Consider the following 24,088-nt stretch of genomic DNA (forward strand, 5'->3'; position numbering starts at 1 on the left):
ATGCTAAAGAGAACAGGCTGGCATATTCCCTCTAACACCCCTCATACAGCAGTTCTGAAAGCTGTGGGTATACAAGCGGAAGGGACCACCGAAAGTGCCAGCTTGTGTGCACTCCCTATATAGCTTCAGTTTTTGCTACAGTTGCTTAGCCAAACGGTCCATTGCTCTGACCCAGTGGATCAGCTCTCGTGTTCTTATACTTTGTAAGGCAGCAGTCCATCTAGCATGTTAAATTCAGAATATTTTAAAATTGGAGGACGTTTGTCTACTGCAAAACCCAAAGCAATCATTGAACAAAATGGAGCACTCTGGTGCTCCGCAAGCAGCAGCAGTTGGGCATGTCTGTCCTCAGAGGGCTTGTGTGAATTAAATTGTTTTTAATAGAGGCCTAAGGCCATAGCATGAAACAGCCTGGCTCTTTGTGGGAGTTGAAATCCACTGTGCACATCCTGTGTCAAACAAGTAAGATAACAAAGTCAGAAGCAGGGGACGAGTGTTTTTGTTTGCTTGGTTTGTTTGGTTTTTTTTAGATAAACAAAATAATACCCCTAAAAATCCTCAGAGGTACCATTAAAATGTGACCAAAGGTACAGTGCTAAGAATGCCATATTGCTGCAGTTGGATGTCCTCGTTGCATCTTTGAGTGTGACTGGTTTAAGCAGCTGGTGTTGTGAGAAAGGTGCTCTGGGTGCTCCAGAAAATCTGCACGAGACGCTGCCAGCTCTCTAGCTGTTGTACTACAGGGGAGTTTTGCTGCATTTCTAGATGCTGAAATTCTTGATAATAATTTTTCTCTTCCTAGGGCAAATGCTGCCCTTTTTTCTGTGGGTGTCTCTGTGTCCTTGAAGCAATAGGTTGGGGGTATCTGGCCAGCAGTTGGTTCCGAGTGCGTTGAAATGTCCGGTCTCACTCGCACCTTGCCCCCGGGCCTGGGGCTTGGAGCAGCGTACGGGTAGGAGAGGGACCGGGAGTGGTTTTTTTCACTGGCTGTTCCTGTTGCGGGCCAGATAGCTCAGAGTCACCTCCTTTCCCTAACGGGGATATAGACTGCAGTGGGATTCCTGCTTGGATGGGCTGCCCTTCTCACCTGTTCTCCCCCCCTTGCCGCCAAGGAGCACTGCAGCACACAACCTGCTCCGTGGGCTGGGTCGTGGTGCCAGGCTGGGGCGCGCAGCCTTGCTTGGGGAACGCTGACGTTCGTGGCAGAGCTTTATCATTCATCAGAACCTGCGCTGGAACGAAAGGTGTCGGTACATTTGGATGCCAGATAGTGTTCTCTGTTAGAGAGCGGTCACCTGTTTATTAAGCACATGTGATGGGTCTGCTCCCTCGTTTATTGGAAACTATAATTAGACTTTTGGTGTTTGCTTTTAGGCAAAGTGAGATTTGAAGTAGTAATTATTTTTTCTCAGTGTCTTTAAATATATTCCTTGAATTGCAAGGCAAATTGGTCTTCTGTAAAGATTTGATGCTCCTGGGTAGAGTAAGTTCTTTCTCCTCAAAACTGGAAAATTGCAGATATTTGCAGGCTCTGGTTATAAAGCATATCCTCCCATTTTTGCTTTGTTGTGGTTTTATTCATTTTAACCTAAAGCCATAACTAAAATATATCTATGACGTTTCATCCTGACAGGATAAATGGAAATACAAAAAACCTAAAGAAGTCTCCCTCTTTTTTTCTGGATGAAGTCAGTACTTTAAAGCACATTTGAATGTTTTTACTGTAATTGCACTTTGGATATGTGGAAATACTGAGATCTTGCATTTCCATTATTTTTGAGTAAATCTCTTATTAGTAAGTGTTAGAACTACAACTGGTGGGGTTTTGCATCTAATTCACTTTGCAAACGTCAAAATGGAACATAAATCGCTTAGCAAATTGCCATATTAGCATTTAAAAAGGCTCTGAAATGGTTTAATTTGTTTAGAGCTGTAATGCCTTCAAAACAGTTTTTTCCTGACCCCTCCTTCCCTTCTGTGTGTTTCTTGGATGGGACTGGTCCCAGAAGACGTTCTGTGCTGGATTTCGTATTGCATTGAGATGGATGTGTCATTAATGGATTTTGAAATGTGAAATACAGAATTCCCAGCTTGGGATAATAGTGCTATCCCTACTTCTTGCACCAGACAGCAGAGACATCCACCTAGAAAGAGTTAAGATGTGTGTGAGCATAACAGTCTTTTCTGTCTGGAAGGAGAAGGGTTGTTTCTCTGAAAGCCCGAGTAACCCACTGCCCAGCTGGGACGCTCCTGAAACACGGCTTGCCCCATAAACATGCTTTCTGTGCTAGCTCCTCGGAGTTCTCAAATTTGTACACATCAGTCGGAGGCTAACACAATACTCAGAATTTCTAATCATCATAAATTATGACCAATGTAATCAACATCAAGTTTAGCAAAATGCGAGTCTCTGCACGCGCTGCAGAGAAATGATGAGATGTGAAGCACAGCGTACCGCCAGCTAGTCAGCTCCAGACTCCTCAGCTTAAAGCAGGTCAGCTCTCTTGGAAGGTGCGAGACCAGAGCTGCTACTTGCTCTTCCCACCATAATTCCAGGTGGATTTAAACTCAAGATTTCCCCATCACCAGAGCACCTACTCAGTTGGAATGTGAACTAAGTGCATTTTGTTTGTCTCTGGTTTCTTTGCCAGAGGCAGCGGTTGTCTGGCACATTCCCTGTCCCTAGAGGGGAAATTGCTGTGCCAGGGAGGGAGAAGAAAACAAAATGTACACTAGTAACTCGCCAGAAAATGTTTCTTTATGTTAAGCTTCATGAATGTTGATAGCCTGAATTGGTGAACACTTAAGCCCCTGTTTTAATTTAAGCACGTGGGAAGTATTGTGTTCAGGGGGGGAGTGATCGCATGCACCACTTTTCTTGCACGTGTCAAAGTTTGCAGGGTCTGGCCTAATTTTCCCTGCTGTGATGGTCTGGGCAGGGAAACAAGTCAGCACGTACTCACTGAGTGCTTGGGAGGTGCTGGGTATTATGGAAGTGCTGAGTATTACTGCTGTTTTGGGGGACAGGGAGCCTTCCTCATGTACCAGATTGTAGTGTTTTCCATTAAAAGGACATTTTTTTTTTTCTCTAGTCCCTTCTGGCTGTAACATTATAGAGTGACTTTGTCCAAGGACAAAAGATCCCCATGAGTCCTGAGTGTACTGCAGTCTGCCTTCACTTCAACCTCTTTCTTGATTTTTAAAGAAATTTCCCAGGAAAAAAAACCAAAAACTAAGTGCTGATCTGGTAGGACGTGTAAGGGAATCTACTGCTGGTATTCAGAACAGTCAAAAATGCTCAGATCCTGCCTCAGCAGGGAAAAAATCAACCTGACATTAGCAGCAAGCTGGGGGAAGGGCAAACGAAAGCCTGCTGCTGTGTAGATGCCTCAATGCAGTCGTGCTGTAATGCACAGTCTTTGCTAAGACCAGTGCAATACCAGGCTTCTTTGAGGGAGGCTGTGCTGCTGTATTTTGGTGGCAGCTGGTAGGAAGAGGATGGGTTAGAAAATGGGAGCCTGTAACTTCTGAATGCAGCTTTACCCAGGGAAACTTCTGTCTTGAAACTGGCTGTGGTGAAGGCATGTTTCGTGCTTGGGCGGCCTTTCTGTTCAGTTCCCGTCTTTTAAAGCTTGCCTAACCCATCAGAAAGCAAGCCTTTTGGTTCATGCATGAGATGGCGTGTGCACGATTCTGCCTGAAGGAGCGAGGGGGTTTTGAAGGAAATCTGTCAGTTTGTTGCGAGTGTGAAGATGTATTTTGCAGCTCCTGGGAGAGCTGCTCAGTTGTTTTCCAAGCTGCACTCTGTTCTGCAGGCATTGTATATTTTAAGAATAGTGAAAATGTTGGACTGAATCTAAGTAAACAGGTGTTTCCAAAGTAACTAACTGCTTTGTTTCTAAATAGCCAGTCTCAACTTCTAGATTGCTCTGAGTGAGGAATTTTTTCAGGAAGAAATTTTCTGCTGAAATAGTACTTACAACTCTAAGAAGCCTTTTCCCGTGCCTGAATGGCTCAGTGATACAGTGGAGTAGTGATGTGAGCAGAAGGGGGAGGTATGCATGTGAAAGATCCTTCATGGTACCACCGAGCAAGTAACATTATCCTCTGCAAAGGTTTACACCTGCGGCTTGGGGTGAATAACATGTAGCTCTTTTGCTCTTGGTTAGGTCTCTGAGGTATTGCAAGTATATTTATGTCAGAAGGCAATGGAACATGCTATTTGGCTAGTAATGAAGTATATTAGAGAAGGTCTACTCTTTATCCTGCCTTGCTTCTGAGTCTATCCCATGCAAAAACACGCATACTTTGGAAATCTACCTTTTTCTCCTCTGTCTTTGAACATGCTGTCTGTAGCTATAGCATATGTTGTTGGATGAGGGTGGTAAGATGTCCCATGGTCGTTAATACACCTAAGGATTCAGAGTTTAGATTGCTATAGAAACCCTAACTGAATTAACTGATTTGTGTTCAGTGATTCAGCTCTGCACAGATGTACTATTTTCATTTAGTGTTGCCTGCTCCAACTTGGTAGTACCTTTTAAGGAAAGCTGAGATCTGGTTATTTTGCCCTGTGCTCATCCTGGGGAGGTGGGGCTCTTTGGGCATCTCTCTCAGAAGTTGGATAAATGTTGGGTGTTTACGTACACCTGCAGCTGTGACTTGACATTATCCTTTCTTTCTACTGTAGAGATGACTGAAGAGGAACAGTTTGCTCTGGCCCTGAAAATGAGTGAGCAAGAAGCCAGACAAGTGAACTGTCAGGAAGAGGAAGAGGAGGAGCTCTTGAGGAAGGCCATTGCTGAGAGCCTTAATGTAAGTGTGCTTCTGTGAAGAGGCTTACTAGGGTTCTTCAGAAACATTGCTTTCTGTGGCTGCTTTGCCATATTGCACAAAAGAAGATTTTACTGGGGGCCTAGCTATTTCTGGCACAGGCTGGAGATAGAACAGTCACAGAGAGTTGTTTTATATCATTCCTAACGAGGCATGTGAAGTCTAACCGAGGCTGTCCTCTAATTTAGGGTGCACAATTTTGATCTGTGGGGGGACAGTGCCCAGGTTCCAGCAGTCCAAGTTGCAGCTGCCTGTATGCTGGGAATGTCCTTGCTACGCTCTGCTGATAGAGAATCAACCTTCTGTTTTTCAGAGCTGTCAGCCCTCAGATTCCTCTGACGCAACGCCTGAGTTGCCTGCAGAAGCAGTGGACAGACCAGGCCAAAACCACCCCACTGAGCAAGAAGGCTCTGAGATCCTGGGAGGTCTGGCGGTTTGCTCTGACACCCCTCGCTCTGAGTGCAGCTCCCGCTCACAGAGTGCAAGAGCTGATGGGAATGGACAGATGGATGTCGCCCGGAGTCCCCTTGTAGTGTTGAGGAGGTTAAGCCAGGAAATCGTTGAAAGCTCACTAGTATCCAGCATAATCGTGTCTCAGGGGAAGGGCCAGCCTTTAACAAGGTCAAGTGAAAAGCCTTTTTCACCAGCAAAAAGTGATTCTAGTAACATGTTACCCAGCGCTCTTGGAGAGGACCTCATCTCTTTGAGTCCCACCTTTGGCAGGATTGCTTCAGGCTCCTGGCGACTGACGCCTCGGAGACTGTTCACAAGCCCCTGCAGCCCTTCAAAAGCAGCGGACCACGAAGGAAAAGAGCAACCCCTGCCTGGCACTGGTCCTTCTGTGGGAGAAGCTGGTGCTGGGAGCTCAGCCACACTCTGGAAGACCTGGACTGTGGAACAGTGTGACAGTCCTGGGAGGAGCTGTGGAGGGGCAAGCACCAAACACACCTGGCAGTCCGGGCATGGCACCAAAGTCTGTGTTTCCACAGAGCAAGCAGAACAGAACGAGGAACCTGACAGTGCCCCAGAGCTTTGCATGCTCAATGTGCCAGAGGAGAGCAGAAGCAAGGAGGAGGCGAGAGACACAGTGCACTATTACTGGGGCATTCCGTTCTGCCCCAAAGGGGTGGACCCCAACCAGTACACCAAAGTCATCTTGTGTCAGCTGGAGGTTTACCAGAAGAGCCTGAAGCAGGCTCAGAGGCAGCTATTGCATAAGAAGGAGTTTGGTAACCCAGTTGTGCCCAGCTCTTCTTCCCTGAGCCAAAATGAGCTTGGGAAAGGAGATCAGATAAGTAGGGAGAACGGGGTTGGTGATGATACAGAAGATGGAGACTCAGAAGTGCAGAAGGAATCAGAGAGCATCACCTGGCTCCTCCCTTCAAAGAGGAGGGAGGCAGAGGAGAGTCCAGGGCAGAACATGGAAGAGGAGAAGAACTCTGCCTCCGATGATGAACCAACCACCAGCTACTGCCAGGTAAGAGCTTGACCACAGATCAGAGTTTGAGCAGGGATGAGTCATGCTTTCCTTCCATTTTAGGGTTCAGTTCCTTCTGCAAAGCAGGTATTGCTGATGAACGTTTCTCTTAAATTTAAGGACTTCCTGCCCTAGCCATGCAGCTTACTGTGAAAGGGAGAGGAAAAGTCTACAGGCTGGGATCCAGCTCACAAATGGTAGTGACCACAGTGCAGCCTGGCAGTTGTCCATTAATGCACCACTGAGACGATTTCCAGCTGACACTTTTTCTCTGAGGGGTGTATGGCAGTACATCAGGACAGCAAGCTCTGAGAGAATGCTGACCACTGGCAGGCCCTACAAAGCAGTTTAGGGGAACCTGGGGCCTTGTGGGGAGCTCTCCGTTTTCCTTTGTGCTGTGCTTAGCTGTAGCTTTTGCAGACAGAAACGTGGCTTTTGTGCTTGCAGTGCATCTTTCCTTTTGCATCTACACGGTCATTTGTGTTTGAACGTGCTTCACCCTTGCATGTGCTCTTTCTCCCCTTGTTCCTCCGGCTGTAGCTGAGAGGCTCTGCATGCTTGCACGTGTGTTCTGCCTGCCCAGAGGTGATCTGTCATCACAGCAGCCCTCACTGTCCTTGTTCTGGTGGTTGGGCACCCTCTCTCCGCACTTGCTTGTTGGGTTTGGTAGACGCTAGGTGTCAGCCTCTGTCTCTGTCAGGGTTCTCTTGTTGGAGCGGAAGGCAGCTTTCTGTCACTGCTAAGTTTAAACAGATTGCTAGTCAGATGAAGTATTTATTACTGCTGTATTTTAGGTTTGTGTCAGCCTTTTCCAACCCTCATTTTTCATAATGACTTCACTACCGGATCGTTGTATAACTTTATCTTCTCTGTGACTGAAGCCTCAGCTCTGTTGTTCCTGTTTTCAAGTGTATTTGATCATTTACCCTGGTGTTAGAAAGATACTTAACTTGTTTTGTGATATTTATATTCTGTCTTGTAATATTGAACACTTAGGAAAAACGTCATGTCTGCATTTTCTGGTTGCAGAAAAAGTGCAGAGCAGCCTGTGCTGAAATGTGACTTTTCATGACAGTGCTTGGGTTGGGTTTAGCAGGTATAGATTTAAACAAGCCTTAGAGGTGACCTGCAGAGGAAAGAAATGGACTTAAGCCCTTTTTCATTTCTTTAGAATAGATACAAAAGACCTGAAAGGTTCTTAATGCAAACTGCTTTTTTTCTCTGTGTCTTTTCCTTCGGAAATTGAGGTTTCTTTATTCTGGAAGATTGGGGTGACTGCTGATCTGTGAAGGTGTAAGCTAAAACTCTAGGAAAGCTGCAGCACCTGGGAGGGGCAAGAACTTTTAATCATTATTGAAAAATGTGGGGTATTTTTTGTTGATATCCATTTAACGCTAATACCTAATTAATTCTTGGGGAGAAAAGAGGTTTTAGTGGTGCTGAGTGGGAACCTGCATATACTCATCCTGACCACAGGAGCTCTCTAGAAGAGCCACAGAATTGTAGATTTAACCTTTCTGATATTTTAAGATGAAAAAACAAGAAAGGAGGGGAAAGCAAACTTAAAATTTCAACCCCAGGCAAAATTCTACGAGTCTTTTATTTACTTGAGAGAAAACAATTTCTAAATATCCCTTCATCTGCCTTATCACTTTTAGCTTAAGAGGTTGTTCCCTTCTCCTTTTGCCTCTCTTTGCAGTTGCCTGCTGAGGCCAGTGCAGGTGATTTACTTTCAAGATCGATATGTTTGATGTTTGCTTGTGCCTCGTCTCAATTTCTTTTCTCTATCAAATACAATTCCACCAGCAGTGATGAAGGAGGACCCAGAGCAGTCCCGTCCCTGGTGTGCTGCACTGCTCAGAGGCCACTGCTGCCTGCGCTGCCCCAGGGCTTCCCCGCTGCCGTGGGGGCTGCACGGCTGGTGGGAATCGCGGGAGATTTTAGGCTGTGCCAAGGCTAGAAAACATCCTGGGGACTCGAAGCTGTGCTCTGACTCGCCACACCCATTGTTTAAAGCAGTGGCTATTTTTTCAGCAGTTCTTGGAAAAGCTTCTTGCCTTGTGTTGTGCCAGTGAAATGAGGGTGCAAACGATTGCTTGAGGCAGCCCATCTGTACGCCTGCTTTGAAACCTCTCATTTCCAGCGGGCAGTGACCTCCCATCCAGGCAATGGTCAATCGCTGCAACTGCAACATGCAACCGAGTAATGTTGGTACAGAGAAAATCATTGTTGTCCAGAGATCTCATAGCCTGTGAACCTGTACTAACAAACTTCAGGGCTAATAGAATGCCTTTCTTCATACTCTTTCAAATAAGGTTAGGAGACTCCTAGTCTTTAAAAGATTTAGAGAAAAATGACCAAATTCTGGAGATTTAGAATCTGTGATCTGAACTGGTGCCATACCCTCAAACATACCTATTGGGAATAACAGAAACATGGTGATACAGTGTTTGTGACTGGAGCAGAGATATCGAAAGATATGCACTTTTCAGGAAAGAGAGAAATAAAAATAAAGGAGGAGGTGTAGTATTTTATGTTAATGATGAGTTACACTGCGAAGAAATAAAGAACATCTTAGATAAAACAGAACTTTTTTGGGTTGGAATCACTTTAGGGAACTCTGGCCAGAGGCTTTGCGTGGGGGTTGCTGGGGAAATACATCAGCCATCCAGGACTGGAGTTGATCTAAGTCAAAATCTATGGTGAAAATCAAACTTGGAGAGTTTAATATACTCAGGGAAAGAGGGAGAAAACTCCCTTAGATTTCTTTGAGAAAATGGCATGAGAAATTGCAGGTCTGATAGCATGGACTGCTAATAAACTGTTGTAATTCCATCTGATTAGAGAATGGCAAGTGTAATATGTACACTGAAGAAGAAAGAGATCTGGGTAATGACTGGCAGGTCAGCCTGACCTCAGCAGTGCATAAGGCTTTTGAACAATTTTTAAAGGAAAGAATAAGTAAAGTCATAGAGGTAAATGGAAAATGGGATAAAACGCACATGGATTTACCAGCTGTAGATTGTGCAGGTTAATCTGTTTTCTCACTTTGATGGGACAGCTGATTTCCTAGTCGAGAAAAATGCAACAGAGCTTATCTATATGAAATTCAGAAAAGTACTTCTTCTGGTCAAACATCAGCTGTAACGGTTGATCAGGTCAGCCAAGCTCAAGATTTTAAACTGGAATAGATGGGGGCTGCCAGAGTGTTTGAGGGAATGCGAGAGGACGCTAACAAGCTTGGGTTGTTTAGCTCAGCAGAAATGGAGGTGGAGAAGGGCTGTGATTGCTGCCTACAAATACATCAGGGTAGATACCAGGGACCGGCAGAGGCCATGGAAGTTGAAGGACAAGGTTGGAGTGAGAACGATGGGCAGGAACGTGTCCAGGAATACCTCTGGGCAGTAAGGTAGCAAGAGGTACTGCCAGCCATTATTGCAGAGGACTGCTGACACACCAAAAGGAGTAATGGAGGCAAAAAGCTGACTAGTTCAAGATGAATACTTAACCATTTTGGAAAAAAATACATGACAGAGTGGGTTCAATACCATGGACAGAACCTGATGACCCAGCAGATCCCTTTTGACCCTCTTAGCTGCGTACATTGTTTTATATAATATCAGAATTTTTCCTTTTCAGGCCTCCCAGGTGCTGGCTGCAGAGGATGTGCCTGAAGATGGGGAACCAATGCAAATTACACAGAGGTGAGGAGAGTCATTTCCAAGCATGGGGTCTGTGGCCTGGATTCTTCCACTCTCCCTGAAGCAGTTTGAGGCACAATCTCGCTGGGGCTCTCTGGAGCCCTGGGAGCTGCAGAGCCTGGCAGCAGGTCTTGCTGCAAAGGCTGCCTGTAGTTGCTGCTGGTATATAGCACTGAAAATATGTGGCATTGGAGCATTGTGGGAGAGACAGGTGAGGTGCAACAAGGGAGAGGGATCAGTTACTATTGGTACTTTATAAGACTTGCAAGCTGGTTCTAGCACAAATAAAAGGACTTGATCCTTACCCTCTAAAGCTGTGTCTAATTTGGTGAACAGTAAAGCTCTAGAGTGGGGTAGGTGAGCTGAAGGTGAGTTATAGCAGGGACCTGTCTGTAAAGGCACATATACAGCATGGTGGATGGATTACTGGATGTGTGTGTGTGTATTTTTATATTCTTGCCTTACTGCAGAAGAGGAAAGAAGGGAGGAGGAAGCCAGACGGCACTGCCTATCAGCCAAAGATAGAGTGCAGTGCTCCAGAAAAGCCACTTCAGAATATGACAGGTGTGGGACAAGTCAACATGATTTTCTTCAGATTTAAGCCTACTCTCTTCTTTTTCCTTTTTTTTTTCCTCTGGGATGCAGTTCTGCAGTGAAGACTGTGGGAAAAGCAGGGCAAATGGAGAGGATTCAAGGAGGAAGTCACAAGAGAGGGCAGATATGTCATGTTTTTTATTTGCTAGGTTTTATAATTCAAACTTATTTTGGAGCAAAACTGCCAGCTTTTCTCCAGTCTAATGATATTTGGTCTGAACAGTTGATATTAATATGCAGGGTTTGAAAATCTCTCTTGCTTGCACCTTTCTAACAAGCTTAAAGCTTGCCTTGGGGAGCAAAGGAACCTGCGGCTGCAGTTGCTGCAGAAGCTGATGCGTCTGTGACAGCTGAGTTGTTAGCTTGCACGTTTGTGTGGAAGGCACTAAGGTATGAATTCAGGAGCTCTGGCCTCCCTCGTGTCTAAGGCAGAAGAGGCCAGGGTTGAATACGAAAAGAGAGGGTTCTCTGTTGTGTAGCTGATGGGGTTAGAGGCTTTTCTGGTTTGGCTATTTGCTAAGATACGCTGTTTAGCTGGTGAAACCTTCCTGCCCTTTGCCAGCTGAGAGCTCCTGGCTGCCCTCCTTAGGGTTGAGTCTCACCTCGGTGTGCTGTGCCCCTCGTTTAGCAGCTGGCACAACTGTAGTAGGACAAAAGATGGCTGCAGTCTTCTCAGTTTTGTGCACATTAAGTGTTACCATCTGGCTCCTGGTAATTTGCCAGAACAGTCTTGGGTAAAGCTCAGGCACCCTCGTTGGCTGGCCTCAGCACCACTTAATGGAAAAACACTGCTCTGAGTTGAGTCTTGAGATATTGAAACAGTTTCGGAAGCAGCAGTAGTGGAAAGAAGCTGCTTTGCTTTCTGTGGGCCACTCTGCCTGATTGTTTTATGCTTTGTGCAGAGTCTGGTAGATTGGGGTTTTAATAAATGATTATAGGCTTTGTTACCAGGAGATAGCTGGTGTAGCAAGCAATGTGGTTTGACTTCAAATTGATTAGCCCATTTTATAAATGTCATAGCAAGTTGTTTTGTGTGAGTTCTTTTGAAGTGAGCCCTGATGTTAGACACAGAGTAAAACACGCTCAGCCTAGATTCATAACAAATGCTTTGAGATGCTTTATTTAGAGAGAGAAGCCACTTGTGATTTCCTATCAGAATTTTGTTATTTATCATAAATCAGCAGTGGCTGTTCTCTCCTCTCTAAGGCCTGTAGTTGAGCTTAATAAATCTTCTGTTTGTCAGTATGGGGATTCATGTTTTTAAAGTGTATTCTTGCATACTTGATCAGACTAATCAGAAAGCCATGCAAAGCGCTGAGGGTGTCAGCATGGGTGCCAGACTTACTCAGCAATGCCTGCCTGTTTCAGAAAGACATTGTGCTCTATGGGGAAAAAAATACGGAGGAATACAAAGGTCAAAAAGAGAGGAGTTGTACACAACGCTGTGCAAAGGAACCGCTACGCCAATGTTGGCAGGACTTTGCTGCAAGGAAGCTCTGTGTTGTATTGCATTGGTGCTGCTTCTGGCTGCCACGTGCAGTGATAAGAAAGAAAATTAGCAGTATGAAGAGGGAAGGAGAGTAATACAGTGTCAAGCAAATCTGTGTCTTTCCTCTCTAAGAAGAGCCTTGACACAGGTGAGGAAGTGCTGGTACCTGCACAATTCCCTAATCTAAGAGTAGAAAAATCAAGAGTCCCACAGATCTGAGCAAGTAATTTTGCTCCTCTCACATGAAATAATGACCCTTTGTGTCTTTTTATCAAGGGCTTCTAGAAGAAAAGTAGTTCCTTTGGGTTTTTTTGCTTAGAATAGCATTTTAAACCCATGTATTTCTCTGTTCTCTTGGTTATTGGAAATTAAAGAGTTGTGTGCCTTTCTAAACTGTGTGAGACAGGCAGGTGCATACTGTAACACCTATTTGATGTGAAATTTATGCTGTATATTTATATTTTGACAGCATCTCTGTATTGACCCCACTTGGCAATAGAAGGAGTCCAGATATTGCCACAGAAAACTCTGCTGAAGAAGAGGTCACTGTTTGCCCGGGTAAGAGGCACTTGGGAATGTTCTGAATATTGCATTGAAAGTAACACACTGATAAAACTCAGAGAAAGGAAGAGAATTGTCAAGTTATTTGAGCAAAACAAGATCTCCTTCCCAGCTCTGTTTATCAGGGCTGAAATTAACTAACTTATTTTGTTTAATTCCCTGGTTTTTGGGCCCATTTCCTTTAAGACAGTATTACAGCTCTGTGAACAGAAATTGCTAGGGACCTGCTGCTGAAGAGATGCCAGGACGTATGTCAGGGCAGAGTGCTCATTCAAAATGACATGTCAGGAGTGGTCTCTTCAATACCATCAAGAAATTTTCAGATCCTTTGGTGTGAAGCTATGTAAAGCATGAGAGCTGAAATGATTTTATCTTATATTAATTAACAAACCTGTTTGGGACCAATGAGTTTTTCTTCCCTGGTCTTTTCTATCATGTGTGATTCTTCAACTGATTTTCCAGTTCAGGGTTTTAAGTGAGAAACCTGATGAAAAGACCGCTCTTGTTCACGAGCAGCTGTAGAGGGAGAGGTCATGATGGTGCTTGGAGGCATTTTTTTGTTGCTAAGGAAAACATGGAGGTCTGAACAAGGTGCGACTGCGTGACAGACCACAGAATGGGAGCTCTGTCTTGCTCCTTGGGTGTAAGGGAGAGCTCTATTCTTGCATTGTCTCTATCGCAGCAAGTGTCCCACGCACATTCCCTGTGTCTAGTCTCACTCCCCATGAAGCTGCAAAGCTACAGTGGCTTTGTCCTCACACCATTGTGCTGTGACTTTTAACCCCTCATCCGGCTGTGTTGTTGCACATTGTCTGTTAACATTTGTGTCAAGTCTAAAAAATGTTTAGAAGCTGTGAAAACACTGTTAAGAAATAGGCTAAGTTACACCAACAAGTGAGGAGAAAGTTTGGGGGCTGCAAACCTTCACTGACATGGCAATGTTTTTTGCAGAGACCCAGCCGAGTCCATCGGAAGATAATGAGCCAGAGAGAGAAGAACTCTGCTCGGACAGCAAAGATGCACCTATGCAGGCAAGAGAGTGTGAAGCTTGGGAAGTGTCCCGTTTCCAGTCTTGCTTTCTAGGTCTTTTGCTCAGCTGGGCTATGCTAGTATTTCCCCTTGGGTGGTTGAGAGCATAGGTTTCTGCTGCTAGGATCCTCATAATCACTTCTCTTTTCACTTTTCTTTCAATTGCTTCGTAACTCCAGTCCCCTTTGGCCAAGGGTTGCCTGCAGCTGCTTCTGGAGCTGGGGAGCTGATATCAGTTCCAGCTTGTTATTTTATATCGTGTCCATTCCTGGGCTGGATGATATCCTCAGTCTGGACAGCAGCGCTGTTGCTTGCCCAGGTTTAGAAGCATAGTGCTGTGGTGGTCAGCAATGCAGGGGATTCCAGGAGCTCTGGTGGGATTCCTGGTAAATCTTAGTCGCATCATGTTGTGACACATTTTTCCCTGCTACAGTCCTTTGAACTTCAGTGTCTTTTGTTTTCCACAGACCATCTCTGAAAGCCTGAGAGGAGAGGTTCACTCAGAGAGATTGGGTTGGGATAAAGATGACATTGAAATGTTGAGAGCTGGTGATGGTTTGCAGTTCAAGGAGAGTGAGCTGAGCCCAGGAATCTTGATTTTTATGCAGCAGTAGTTAATAGCAGTAGTAAGTCAGTGGCAGGGCCATCCTTTCTATCTCCTGATGCAGATGTGCGCTGTTGGGTGGCTCCTTTTCCTGTGTTGGCACACCTGTGCAGCAATTGCTGTGCAGCTGTCACGGTACCAACATCTGACTTCAGTTCCTGCTTCTGATAAAACTCCCTTTGTCTAGTAATTTAGAGAGCTGTATCAAAGGGGTTGCCAAGTACCGCTCTGGCAGGGTACATGAATACAGAATCGTGCAGCTCTTGACAAGAGGATTCATTTGTGGAAGGCTCATTCTGGGAGTCTGCAGCTTGTACAGGGTGTCTGCAGCTCCAGTGTCTCATTGTCACAGGCCCCTTAGTAAACCAGATTCTGCTCTTGTGTGCCTTTCATTCTGCAGGCATCTCAAAGCGCCCCTCAGTCAATTAGAGACTGCAGCAGGGAGAGGCAGTCAGCCTTCTGTGCAGGGCCCTGTAGCCTTCGCCACTAAAGTGCAATCGTGACCCATTCAGTTATGGCCAGAACGTTGGCCTGTCCCTCACATTTTGTTGATGGTGCCTTTGGGTCTTAAGCTTCTGCCTAGACAGCTGCTGGACGCAAGATGGTCAAACCAATGTCCAGGAGTGATGTGGTTGTGCTTCCTAGGGATTGTTCAACAACATTATCATTGGCAGCAGGCACCAGTCCTGAGCCTGCAGCCTTCCAGGAAGACTGCTGAAATAACTATCATATAGATCAGCCGGTAGCGTGAAGCAGGCATAGGCCCATGGGACTGACCTCTTCCCAGCAGATGCTGAGCCAGGATAGAGGAGTCTTGTTCCTGAGTTCAGCCTCTAGCATTGCTCTTGGCTGGCTGTTGGCTACAAGCACTTTGTCTTGTAGGCACTTTTCTCTGCTGAACAGCAGAGGCAACAATTCCTGCCTCTGGCAGGGGTGATTGGTTTTGCAGTTGAGGTTTCTTAGATTGTTCCTGCAAGGTTTGGTACAAGCAGTTTCGGGACCGTGGTGCCTTTTGTTACAGAATGTTGCATTTCCATTTAAAATTAGTAATTTACCACAGAATGTAGGCGGGCAGGGTGTGCAGAATTGGTGATCTCCTAAGATTGTTTTAAAAATGGCAGCTAGAAGGAGCAGTGCCTGCTGCTTTTCCCATCATATATTTCCGTGTTGTCTGACTAGAGTAACGCAGGTTTGATCTGATCATTCATATTTGACATGTCTTGTTTTGTATGACTCCTCTTTGTGACACCCTATGGTGAGGACTTCACAAGATGTAGTGACACTGAAATGTGAGAGCAGAGTATGAGAGCAAATGCTGTAAGTGATGTACTTCAACAGCCTAGGTTTGGATGAAGAAATTCTTGTAGCAGCTCTTCCATAGTGCAGAGAGTTTCCCTGGAAATGAATGTGCTGTCTGTCCTTGGGGGTCGCTACCCGTGGCCTGTCAGCCAGATACTGGCGGGAAGGGTTTTCTGAGTTGGATTCTCAGTTCAAGGCCCAGTTCTGCAATCTTTTGCTCAGCTCTTCTAAGTCAGTAAAGTGCTCTTCTTCCCCTCAGGACATAAAAATGAGGATGGGTGCTCAGGATCAAACCCTCATTTGGCAAAGCAGGTGATAAACCAAGTAATACGACAAACTGCTCCAGCGGCACTGAGCGTCTTGGCTGACCCCAATTACTGCTTCCCCGAAATTACACTGTTGGAGGGAAGCAGACAGCAGTTTAACTGCATACTGCATACATGTCACTGCTTAGAACCAAGGACAGAAAACTCTCCTATATTAATTTCCTACAGGTTTCTTCTACATGGTTAATATTTAAATAAGTTTTTTAATCACTGTAAAAAATAAATTCTTTCTTAAATCTATAGAAATCTTGCAGAAAGCTTGACTAGGCAGAGCTCTAGTTACTAGTGAGATGGTGGCAGTCTGCTGTGTCTTGGGCACATTAATAGTGTAGGGAACAGTTAGCATTTCAGAGGGTGAATAGTGGTGCACTTCTGCCGTTGTGTAATCAATGCAAAAGGAGAGTATCAGTGATAACGGCACCCAAAGAACAAAGATGGGCTGTGACATTTTGCCCTCGCAACACTGGTGAAAAGCCACCTCTAGTAATTTTATGTGACATGGATTTTAACTATATTGCCTCTCTCCTTGATCTGTGTCCCCTCTGATGACTGCTCCAGCCACATCCTCTAGAGAGGAGGCGCTCCCCAGTGATCTCGCCATACTTGCTAAGTGCACAGCAGCCTCCTTTCATCCTGGAAGAAGATCTATTCCCAGACAGTGTAGCCTCTGTAGCGTGGATCATGTCCAGAGACTGATGAGCACAAGTCAGGTGTTGAACTCTTGCTTTGCGCCATGAATTTTCCATCAGTTTCGCTTCTGAGCTTTCTTGATTAATGGAGGCTTTGCTGTTTTTCTGCAGTAGTACAGGTGATGTTTGCCTTAAATGTTGTGCACGGCTGTGCAGGGAAGTTTCACTGTGATTCAGCAGGACGTGTTGCCTTTGGAAGAAGAATTAGATAGTACTGCACAGTTTACTCAGCCAGTGGTGTTATTTCTGCCCTGTATGTGGTGAAGGGAGAATAAAACTTTCCAAGAAAAGCTGAGTCTATGGGAGGGTGAGTAGCTCCCAGGCAGCAGAGAGCTCAACAGCTAGCAAAAGGAGAGAAGCAGCACAATGACCTGTCTGGCTGATTTTTTTTTTTCCTCTTCTTCCTCCTCAGGCTGGGGGAGATGAAAATGCTGGCAGGACTGCGTCTGAGTGCAGCCCTGCAGCTGCTGACCGTGTGTCGTGCCCACTGTGTGACCAAGGCTTTCCAGCCACGGAGATCGAGCTGCACGCCATGTACTGCAACGGCATCATGGGAGAGGAGACTGGCGAGGACACTCCAGGTCTGCCAAGCACTGGTTTTGTGTATTTGCTCTCTGTGCTTGTCCCCCTTTCCTATTGCTTGCAGCCTTGTTCTGTAATGCTGTCCCTGTCAGGATATTTTGTCTGTGGCATGTAGAGAGATTGATTTGTTCTCTCTGCCTTTTTCCATCTCCAAGTTGGCCAGGGAGAGAGTTACTGGATGCTCCTGTCTTTCCAGCACCTACTGCACAGATAGCTCTTCTCTCTGAATGGCTTCATAATTGATCGTATTATTAGTCCCTTGGAAAGTGTATAAGCTGAATATTACCCCAGGATCTGGCCCTGGCTGCTTCACTCAAAAAGCACATCTTTTGTGCGTTTTGTGAGGACCTGCAGAGAATTTGCCAGTGGTAGAAAATGACAGACTCCAGAGCCAAGCAAGTGAGAGCGTCCTTCAGGGCTCTCAGGAAGGGAGCATCTTCTGTACGACTCCGAGCACAGTCTGCACTGTACAACGAGTCTGACATTTGTATCTGTAAAAATGGTTTGTTCAGCAGTGAGAGACTGTAGAAAAGTTTTCCTCTTGTTCCTCTAAAATTATAAAATGATAACTATCGACCTGGGAGCTCAGATCTTTCTCCTTCATGTGAAGACTGAAGCACAGAAGTGTGGTCAGAATGCTGATATTAAACCCTCTTTGCAGTTCTCTCCATGTCAGTTTTTCATAACCAACCTTTGTAGAGCTTAAGTGAACAAATACACCAGTTGGTTATCAACATATTCAATAAGTTATGTTTTAGCTTCTGCTTGATATGTAAAGCCTGTATTAGCATAATGTCAGGTAATATCAAAGTAGTAGCTTGTAATAAGATTAACTTTTCAGGTTGTGCATATATAATTTTCAGTTACATGTTGAGTTATTAAGTACAACCTTAATCTATGATGTCTAAGCAATGTGAGCAAATCAGAGCTGGTACAAGAACTGTAACTTTTGCATTTCTCTAGCAAAAGGAAGTTTCACCATGTAACCTTAATGCAGAGTTGATGTAGTTTTAAAATACAGGGTCCTTGTTATATAAATCTTTGGAGATATGATGTGGGTCCTGTCAAGACAGAAAGAGCCAGAGTAGCAGCTGATACTGCTTGGAGCTGAATTTTGGTGGGGAGTTGTCTCTGCAGGCACAAACTAACTACTTCTGCAAAAGGGGAATGGCTCATGCAAATCTTGAATTATCACAGTTCCCCTCCCATCCTCAACACTCATAAAGGTCTTATCCGTGCTACAAAATGAAGCAGAATTTTTAATATACCTTTTAGCAGGATATCTTTTGTCCTGTGGTAATCCAGTCCCCAGTGTGCCTGGACTGAGAGTATATCCATTGATCCTAGGGAATCCTGACTGTGATCCGGAAAAGGCTTTGAATTTTTTGGCAATGCAAGGGAACTTGTTTTTTCCTTTGATGTTGTATTTCAGCAGGACAGAGTTCAAGGCTGACCTTTTCACTCGGCTTCCAGATTGGTCTCCTTGGGGATGTTTGTATGGGTAGCTATTTTGGAATTGCTGTTCTGCTACTCTGGCTTGTTCAGAACAATCCCCCCATATGAAAACTAGCCTGGAATAGAAGTGATTTTGTTCTGCAATAATGGCTCTAAGAGGAGCAATGGTTCTGGGACAAAATCACAGTAATTTGGGTTTTTGATTTTCAGTTAGTCTAGCATTTTCCCTGTAGACACCAGGCTTTGCTAGCCATAACAGTCTCTGATGCCTGTGTTGTTTGGGCCAAAAATCTTCACGGAACTGTGGGCTACTTGCACTTAGAGCAAAACATGATGTCTGGCTGAGGTTTGGCTTGTAGGGCACCTCAGTCCAGTTCCCACTGCCTGTACGAAAACAAAAACCACCCTGGAAGGTCTCAGTTGGTGAGCTAATCAGAGGCATTTGGGGCGTGTAGGCAGGGATGATGTTTAGCTCTGAGGTGAGGCAAGACTGTAGCCTGGAACATGTCTTATGGAGGTACAAAGGGACTCTGTTTCCAGGCTGTTACTGTGCCGTCTTCCACTAGCACAAAATCCATACGTAAAGCTAATGTAAGAGGGGGAAAAAGGTGGGAGAATTGTCTTCTGAAGCAAAGAACAGAAGCAATAACCCCAAGAATACAGCAATAACCTTGTGTGAAAGAAAATCAAAGTTTTGGCCCCCTAAGCCCTGTCCTGATCTATTTAGAAAATGCGACTTCAGTTTCCTTTTACTGCACTGGGTTAGGGGTTCTGATTTGTCTTAGGACTTACTAATTGGATTTACTCCTGATATCTTTAGTACTGCAGATTGCTGTAATCTTTAGTGTTTTCTGTTTTAAAATTACAAAAGGATTCTTTCGGTTTTGCTCCACTTGTTCCCTCTTCTAATCGTCCACCAAAGCCTTTCAGTGTTTTGTATAAGGAGGCCAGCTCAGGCTGGCTGATATTTAAGGACAGGTTTTCAGACTATTTAGCTGGGCAAGATGAGCTACAGTTGCTTCCCTTGTGTATGTACATGGTTGCCTTGGCTGGATGCCTGGATCACCACATACCTGGACTGTATGAAAATCTGGTCATGAATTTCCATTTCCTTGTCATCCGAGTAAATGATGTGGAAGAGCCTGCTGTTGCTTTGGGGAGGCTTTGAGCCCTAGTTGCCAGTTCCGTGAATATTACTAATTCCTGGAGAATGAATGAACCCCTTGGAAGTGCTGTGCCAGCTCCTCCTTCCTATGTGCAGTCATTTGAAGGGCTTGCTTGTGAGAGGGGCTCTCCGATGAAGTCGTCAGATCCATCGCCTTCTGCTGCTGCCAGTACCAGAATCTGCTGGTCTCAGTCTGGAAGCGAGTCTTGGCTGTTACTGAGCATATTGAATAGGCTTGAGCTTTGAGACGTACTCTGTTCCTGTGGCCCTCCATCTATGCACTCACAACTTCTCAGTTCCCAAGTGAGCCCAAGAAAAAGAGGATTTGATACATCCCTTCCTCCCAAAGCCTTGAATACAACCTGAAGCAGCTGTCAATCTTCAGAGTGGCAGAAGCAGCAGTGATGGTACTGTTAAAAAGCTCCTGACATCAATAGAAGTGGCACTATTACAGCAGAAAGAGTAACAGAACGTGTGCGGAGAAAAGCTTCATCACTTGTGAAAAAGGACAAGATGCTGGAGAGCCTGCCATTAATAGGATTTTGCACAAAAATAGTACAGCTGGTAGTAAGAATAGGGATCTGGGTGCATGGAGGAGAAACCTGGTGCAGTGAACAGCAGATGCCTAGTGCAGCAAGGCAAGGAGCTTAGTACGATATGGCCTTGCAACTCGGCATGCTGGCTGACCTCCCCTGTCAGCCCCAGGAGGTAAGCCTAGAGGTGGGCATGCCAACAGCGGGGCCGTGCTGGGAAGGGCTTGATCCTGTTCCCCCGGGTGAGAGCTGGAGCAGAGCAGGCCAGGGATGACTTGTCAACCCGAAGAAATGCAGAGCTGGTGAAAAGGTCATTTTCAGGCTACAGAATGTGTCTGACCTAGCAAAGAGCATTACATCTGGGAGAGTTCCAAGGCTCTCATCACACAGCCGGTCAGGGCTGCTCAGTTGCAGTGGGGATTTTCCCTGTGGCAAGCTTTTTTCTTCCTCCAAGTTCTCTTCTGAACCCCCTTCCTGCAGGCTGCTGGTGTGTTTTGGCAGGGGCTGTGCCTTGCCAGTGTGTGTGAACATGTGAACTGGGAGCAGGCTGACTGCTGTGCTTCACCAAGCCTATCGCACTGTTGGCCCTGTTCTCTCTCCTGTGCTCCTGCTTTCAGCAGCACAGCTGGGGGTCTTCCCCTGGGCATCTGTAGAGCTGGTCCCAGAGATCTCTAATGGGCCCATTATGCCAGATGTGTTCACTGCTTTTGGAAAAAAATAGAACTGATTAACACCTGAGCTAGTGCATGAGGCTCCTGAGACGGTGTTAAAAGAATATTAACAAGTGCACACTGATTTGGAGAGCAGCTTTCACCACGCTGTCAAATGCACATGTTAGTTGGGTTGTTGGGAGGCTGGATGGCTTGGGGGTTGGCCATGGTTGTCAGTCCTCCTAATCAGACTGCCACTTCAAATCTGGGCCAGGCTAAGTTAAACAGAGATGCCTGCTTTGGTGCCTGTGAGAAAAAAGCTGTTGGTCTCAATCATCACCTGATGACGATATCCACGTCCTAGGAAGTGCTCAAGCTTGACCAAGCTTCAGCGTGGATGTCTCCCTTCAGGCCCAAGAACTCCCAAGGGGCTCACAGCGCTTTTGCTGGTTGTGACTGCAGATCAGAGGTGGCTAGTAATGAAGAGGCCTTATTGTATCAGTATCAGGGATAAATATTGGGGCTTGCAGGGTTGCCTAATGCTCTGGAAATGGGGTTTTACTAAAGCTCTGAAGGATTCCCCCCATTCTGTGCAGAATTCCCCCCTTCTTTCCCACAGATTTTGTGCCAATAATAACAGGCCTATACAGTGGATTCAGGCCTTTCTTTTAATGAGAATATCAAGTATGGGAAGCAATGTTACCAGGCTGTAAAACAGCTCCGTGCATTCTCCCTTAGCCAGATTGCTGAGAGTGCTTACTGCAACATCTGTTTTGGAGCTGGAATCTTGAATGTCCCTGGTGAAGCAAGCTAAGATATCTGATATGCTCCCCGAGGATCTTTGCTGGTGGCATGTCAACAGGAGTATGCTGAGAGGAATTCAACTGAAAGAGACAACACTTAGACATGCTCCCTGCAGATGCCTGGAGAGCAGGTTTGGAGAGACTGCTTGGGATTGCTGAGGGAACAGAAAATGTTGGCTCCTGTGATCAGCATGCTAGTCAGGCCAGGATTTTGCTAGCTGCCTACGCATATCGGAGCAGGCCCTTCCCTGCTGCTGTTAGAGAGAAGTGTCAGTGATGCCTAACTTTGGTAGAGCCATCCAGAGACCTCATAGAGCTTTATGCAGAGAATCATAAAGATCACCCCCCCTTTCACTTTGAGGGGGGGAAAAAGCAGTGACCGTTTAGGCTATTTGCTGAAACCTTCCCTTTCCAGCATGAGCTGTGTCTCTCTGCAGCAAGACTAGCTCTTCCTATCACATCAACAGAAGGGCTGATACCTTTTCACAGCCCCTGCTTCAGCTCCCTTTTCTCTGCAAACCTGCAGTTGCCAGACTCGCTCCCCTGCGGTAGACATGGGTGCTCAGTTTGGCAGTGAGCAGTACCATGATGCTGGAGCAGCTGTGTAACTCTTCTCCCAGGCTGTTGCTCTGCTGCACATCAGCTTTAAAATTACTGTAAACGGCGTACTGTTGATAAAGCTCTTTCCGGTGGTCAAGACAAATTACAGTGTGAAGTGGCTAACTGCTCTGCAGGTGCAGGGAAGGTAACTTCTTCAGTATCCCCTCCAGGAAAAAAAGGACAATTGGCCAGCGACATCTTCTGCAGGAAAGAAGGCCCTGCCTATCCCAGGCCAGTGTTTCTTTGCCTTTTCTGTCGTGAATTCTGCTGCAGACCTGAGTGGAAGAGGTTGAAATATATTCTTTTTGGATGTTGTGTAGGGATGCGGTTGGGTGGATGGTGGGTAACCCTTTCTGCTTTGCCTCCAGTGCTTACCCGACGTCAGAGAGAAGCAAGAAGTAAAGCTGTCAGTAGTGAAAGTGGCCCAGCATCCTTAGACATTGACAAGTAAGTAGGTATGCTTGCTCCTCTGAGATTGTTTCCTGTGCTCCAGTTCTAGCTTGTCTGTGGATGTCTTTATACTTGAATAAATGCTGGGAGTCGGCCTTCTAGCAATATCTTCCTAAGAAATTGCCTTCCCTCAGTCCATCTTGTTGCAGTACTGGATATTTTTATACCAAAGCAAGAGGAATTTGCTGTTTTCAGATTGTTTATTTTTGCACTAACTTCATTTTGCCCAAATCCATGGTGAGCTGGGATGTGCAGTCTCTGGCCATTGTGAGGGGAGCTGTAGTTAAAACGGTGCTAACTCAGCCAGTTTCTAATGAGAGATTTGAGCTTGGTAACCCCAGAAAAAGGAGAGACTTGGACAGGGAGGCTGTCAACATGGCACCTGTAGTGATATTCTTAATTAAATTAGACTTTCAGAATAGCAGTGGCTTTGTTTAATCTCTTCCCATGCAGCCCCTCCTCCTCACACCCACACAAAGCATCATAAGAGAGGATCTGACAGTAAAATCCCTGCTATGGAAGCAATTTTGCTGTTACAAACAGTGGATGGCAACATCACTAATGGAATTAGGCTAATTATAGAGAGGACAGCTTCTGTTTAGACACATTATCTGGGTAATCAGCACTGACTGGAAAGAAAATACAGGAAAAGTACTGCAGAGTTTTGCTCGATGGGGGCTCTCCATATGCATTTTAGAGCCCGGGGTGAGTTTTACTAGGTGAGTGCTGCTTATCAAACTGAACACAATACTGCTGGGGCTGGTCCCTGAGGGCTCGTCTCTTCATGCAGACGGTCCATTCCTGAGTAACTCCCCGGGTGGATGCTCTTCTCCTGAAGAACCAGTGCCCTCTTCTGCATGGTACCATCCATGCTGAGAGCTGGCGTGGAAGCGACTATTGCTGTATAAATCCATGCCTGACCTTCATCTCCCTTCACCCAGGGTAATTTTCTTCCCAGGCACATTCAATCCATCCTGCATGAGCCTGGGCATCTTCTGCACACATGAGGGGATTTGAGGAACGCGGCTGCAAGAGAGGGTGCCTGTGACAGTCGCCCAGCAGGAATATGTGCTCCGCATTCCTCTCCCAACATGGCTTGATGTAAAATGGAGACAGTACAGAGAAAGACTTGATTTACTAGTCAGACAAGTTCATCCAGCCCTGGTAAAATGTCTCTCTGATTTAGCACACTTGGTTTGCTTTTCAGGCAGAATTTAACTCCCCTTTGCAAAGCCCTTGCACTTCATT

The 24,088-nt window shown here is 45.7% G+C and overlaps 1 protein-coding gene across 8 annotated transcripts in view; it reads left to right on the forward strand.

Moving 5' to 3' along the window:
* UIMC1 (ubiquitin interaction motif containing 1) overlaps positions 1–24,088 on the forward strand; it is a 40,184-nt gene that overhangs the window by 12,578 nt on the left and 3,518 nt on the right. For 7 of the 8 annotated variants that reach the window (XM_067305150.1, XM_067305151.1, XM_067305154.1 and 4 more), the window contains 7 exons: positions 4,691–4,815; positions 5,147–6,310; positions 9,950–10,014; positions 12,564–12,652; positions 13,607–13,686; positions 17,015–17,183; positions 22,759–22,837. In XM_067305150.1, coding sequence (XP_067161251.1) covers positions 4,691–4,815; positions 5,147–6,310; positions 9,950–10,014; positions 12,564–12,652; positions 13,607–13,686; positions 17,015–17,183; positions 22,759–22,837 — 1,771 coding nt within the window. Of the gene's footprint in view, positions 1–4,690; positions 4,816–5,146; positions 6,311–9,949; positions 10,015–12,563; positions 12,653–13,606; positions 13,687–17,014; positions 17,184–22,758; positions 22,838–23,798; positions 24,005–24,088 lie in introns of those variants that run through there. The other variant, XM_067305155.1, reaches the window with a different exon arrangement.

This window comes from Apteryx mantelli, chromosome 14, assembly GCF_036417845.1.
Source record: "Apteryx mantelli isolate bAptMan1 chromosome 14, bAptMan1.hap1, whole genome shotgun sequence".
NCBI lineage: Eukaryota > Metazoa > Chordata > Aves > Apterygiformes > Apterygidae > Apteryx > Apteryx mantelli.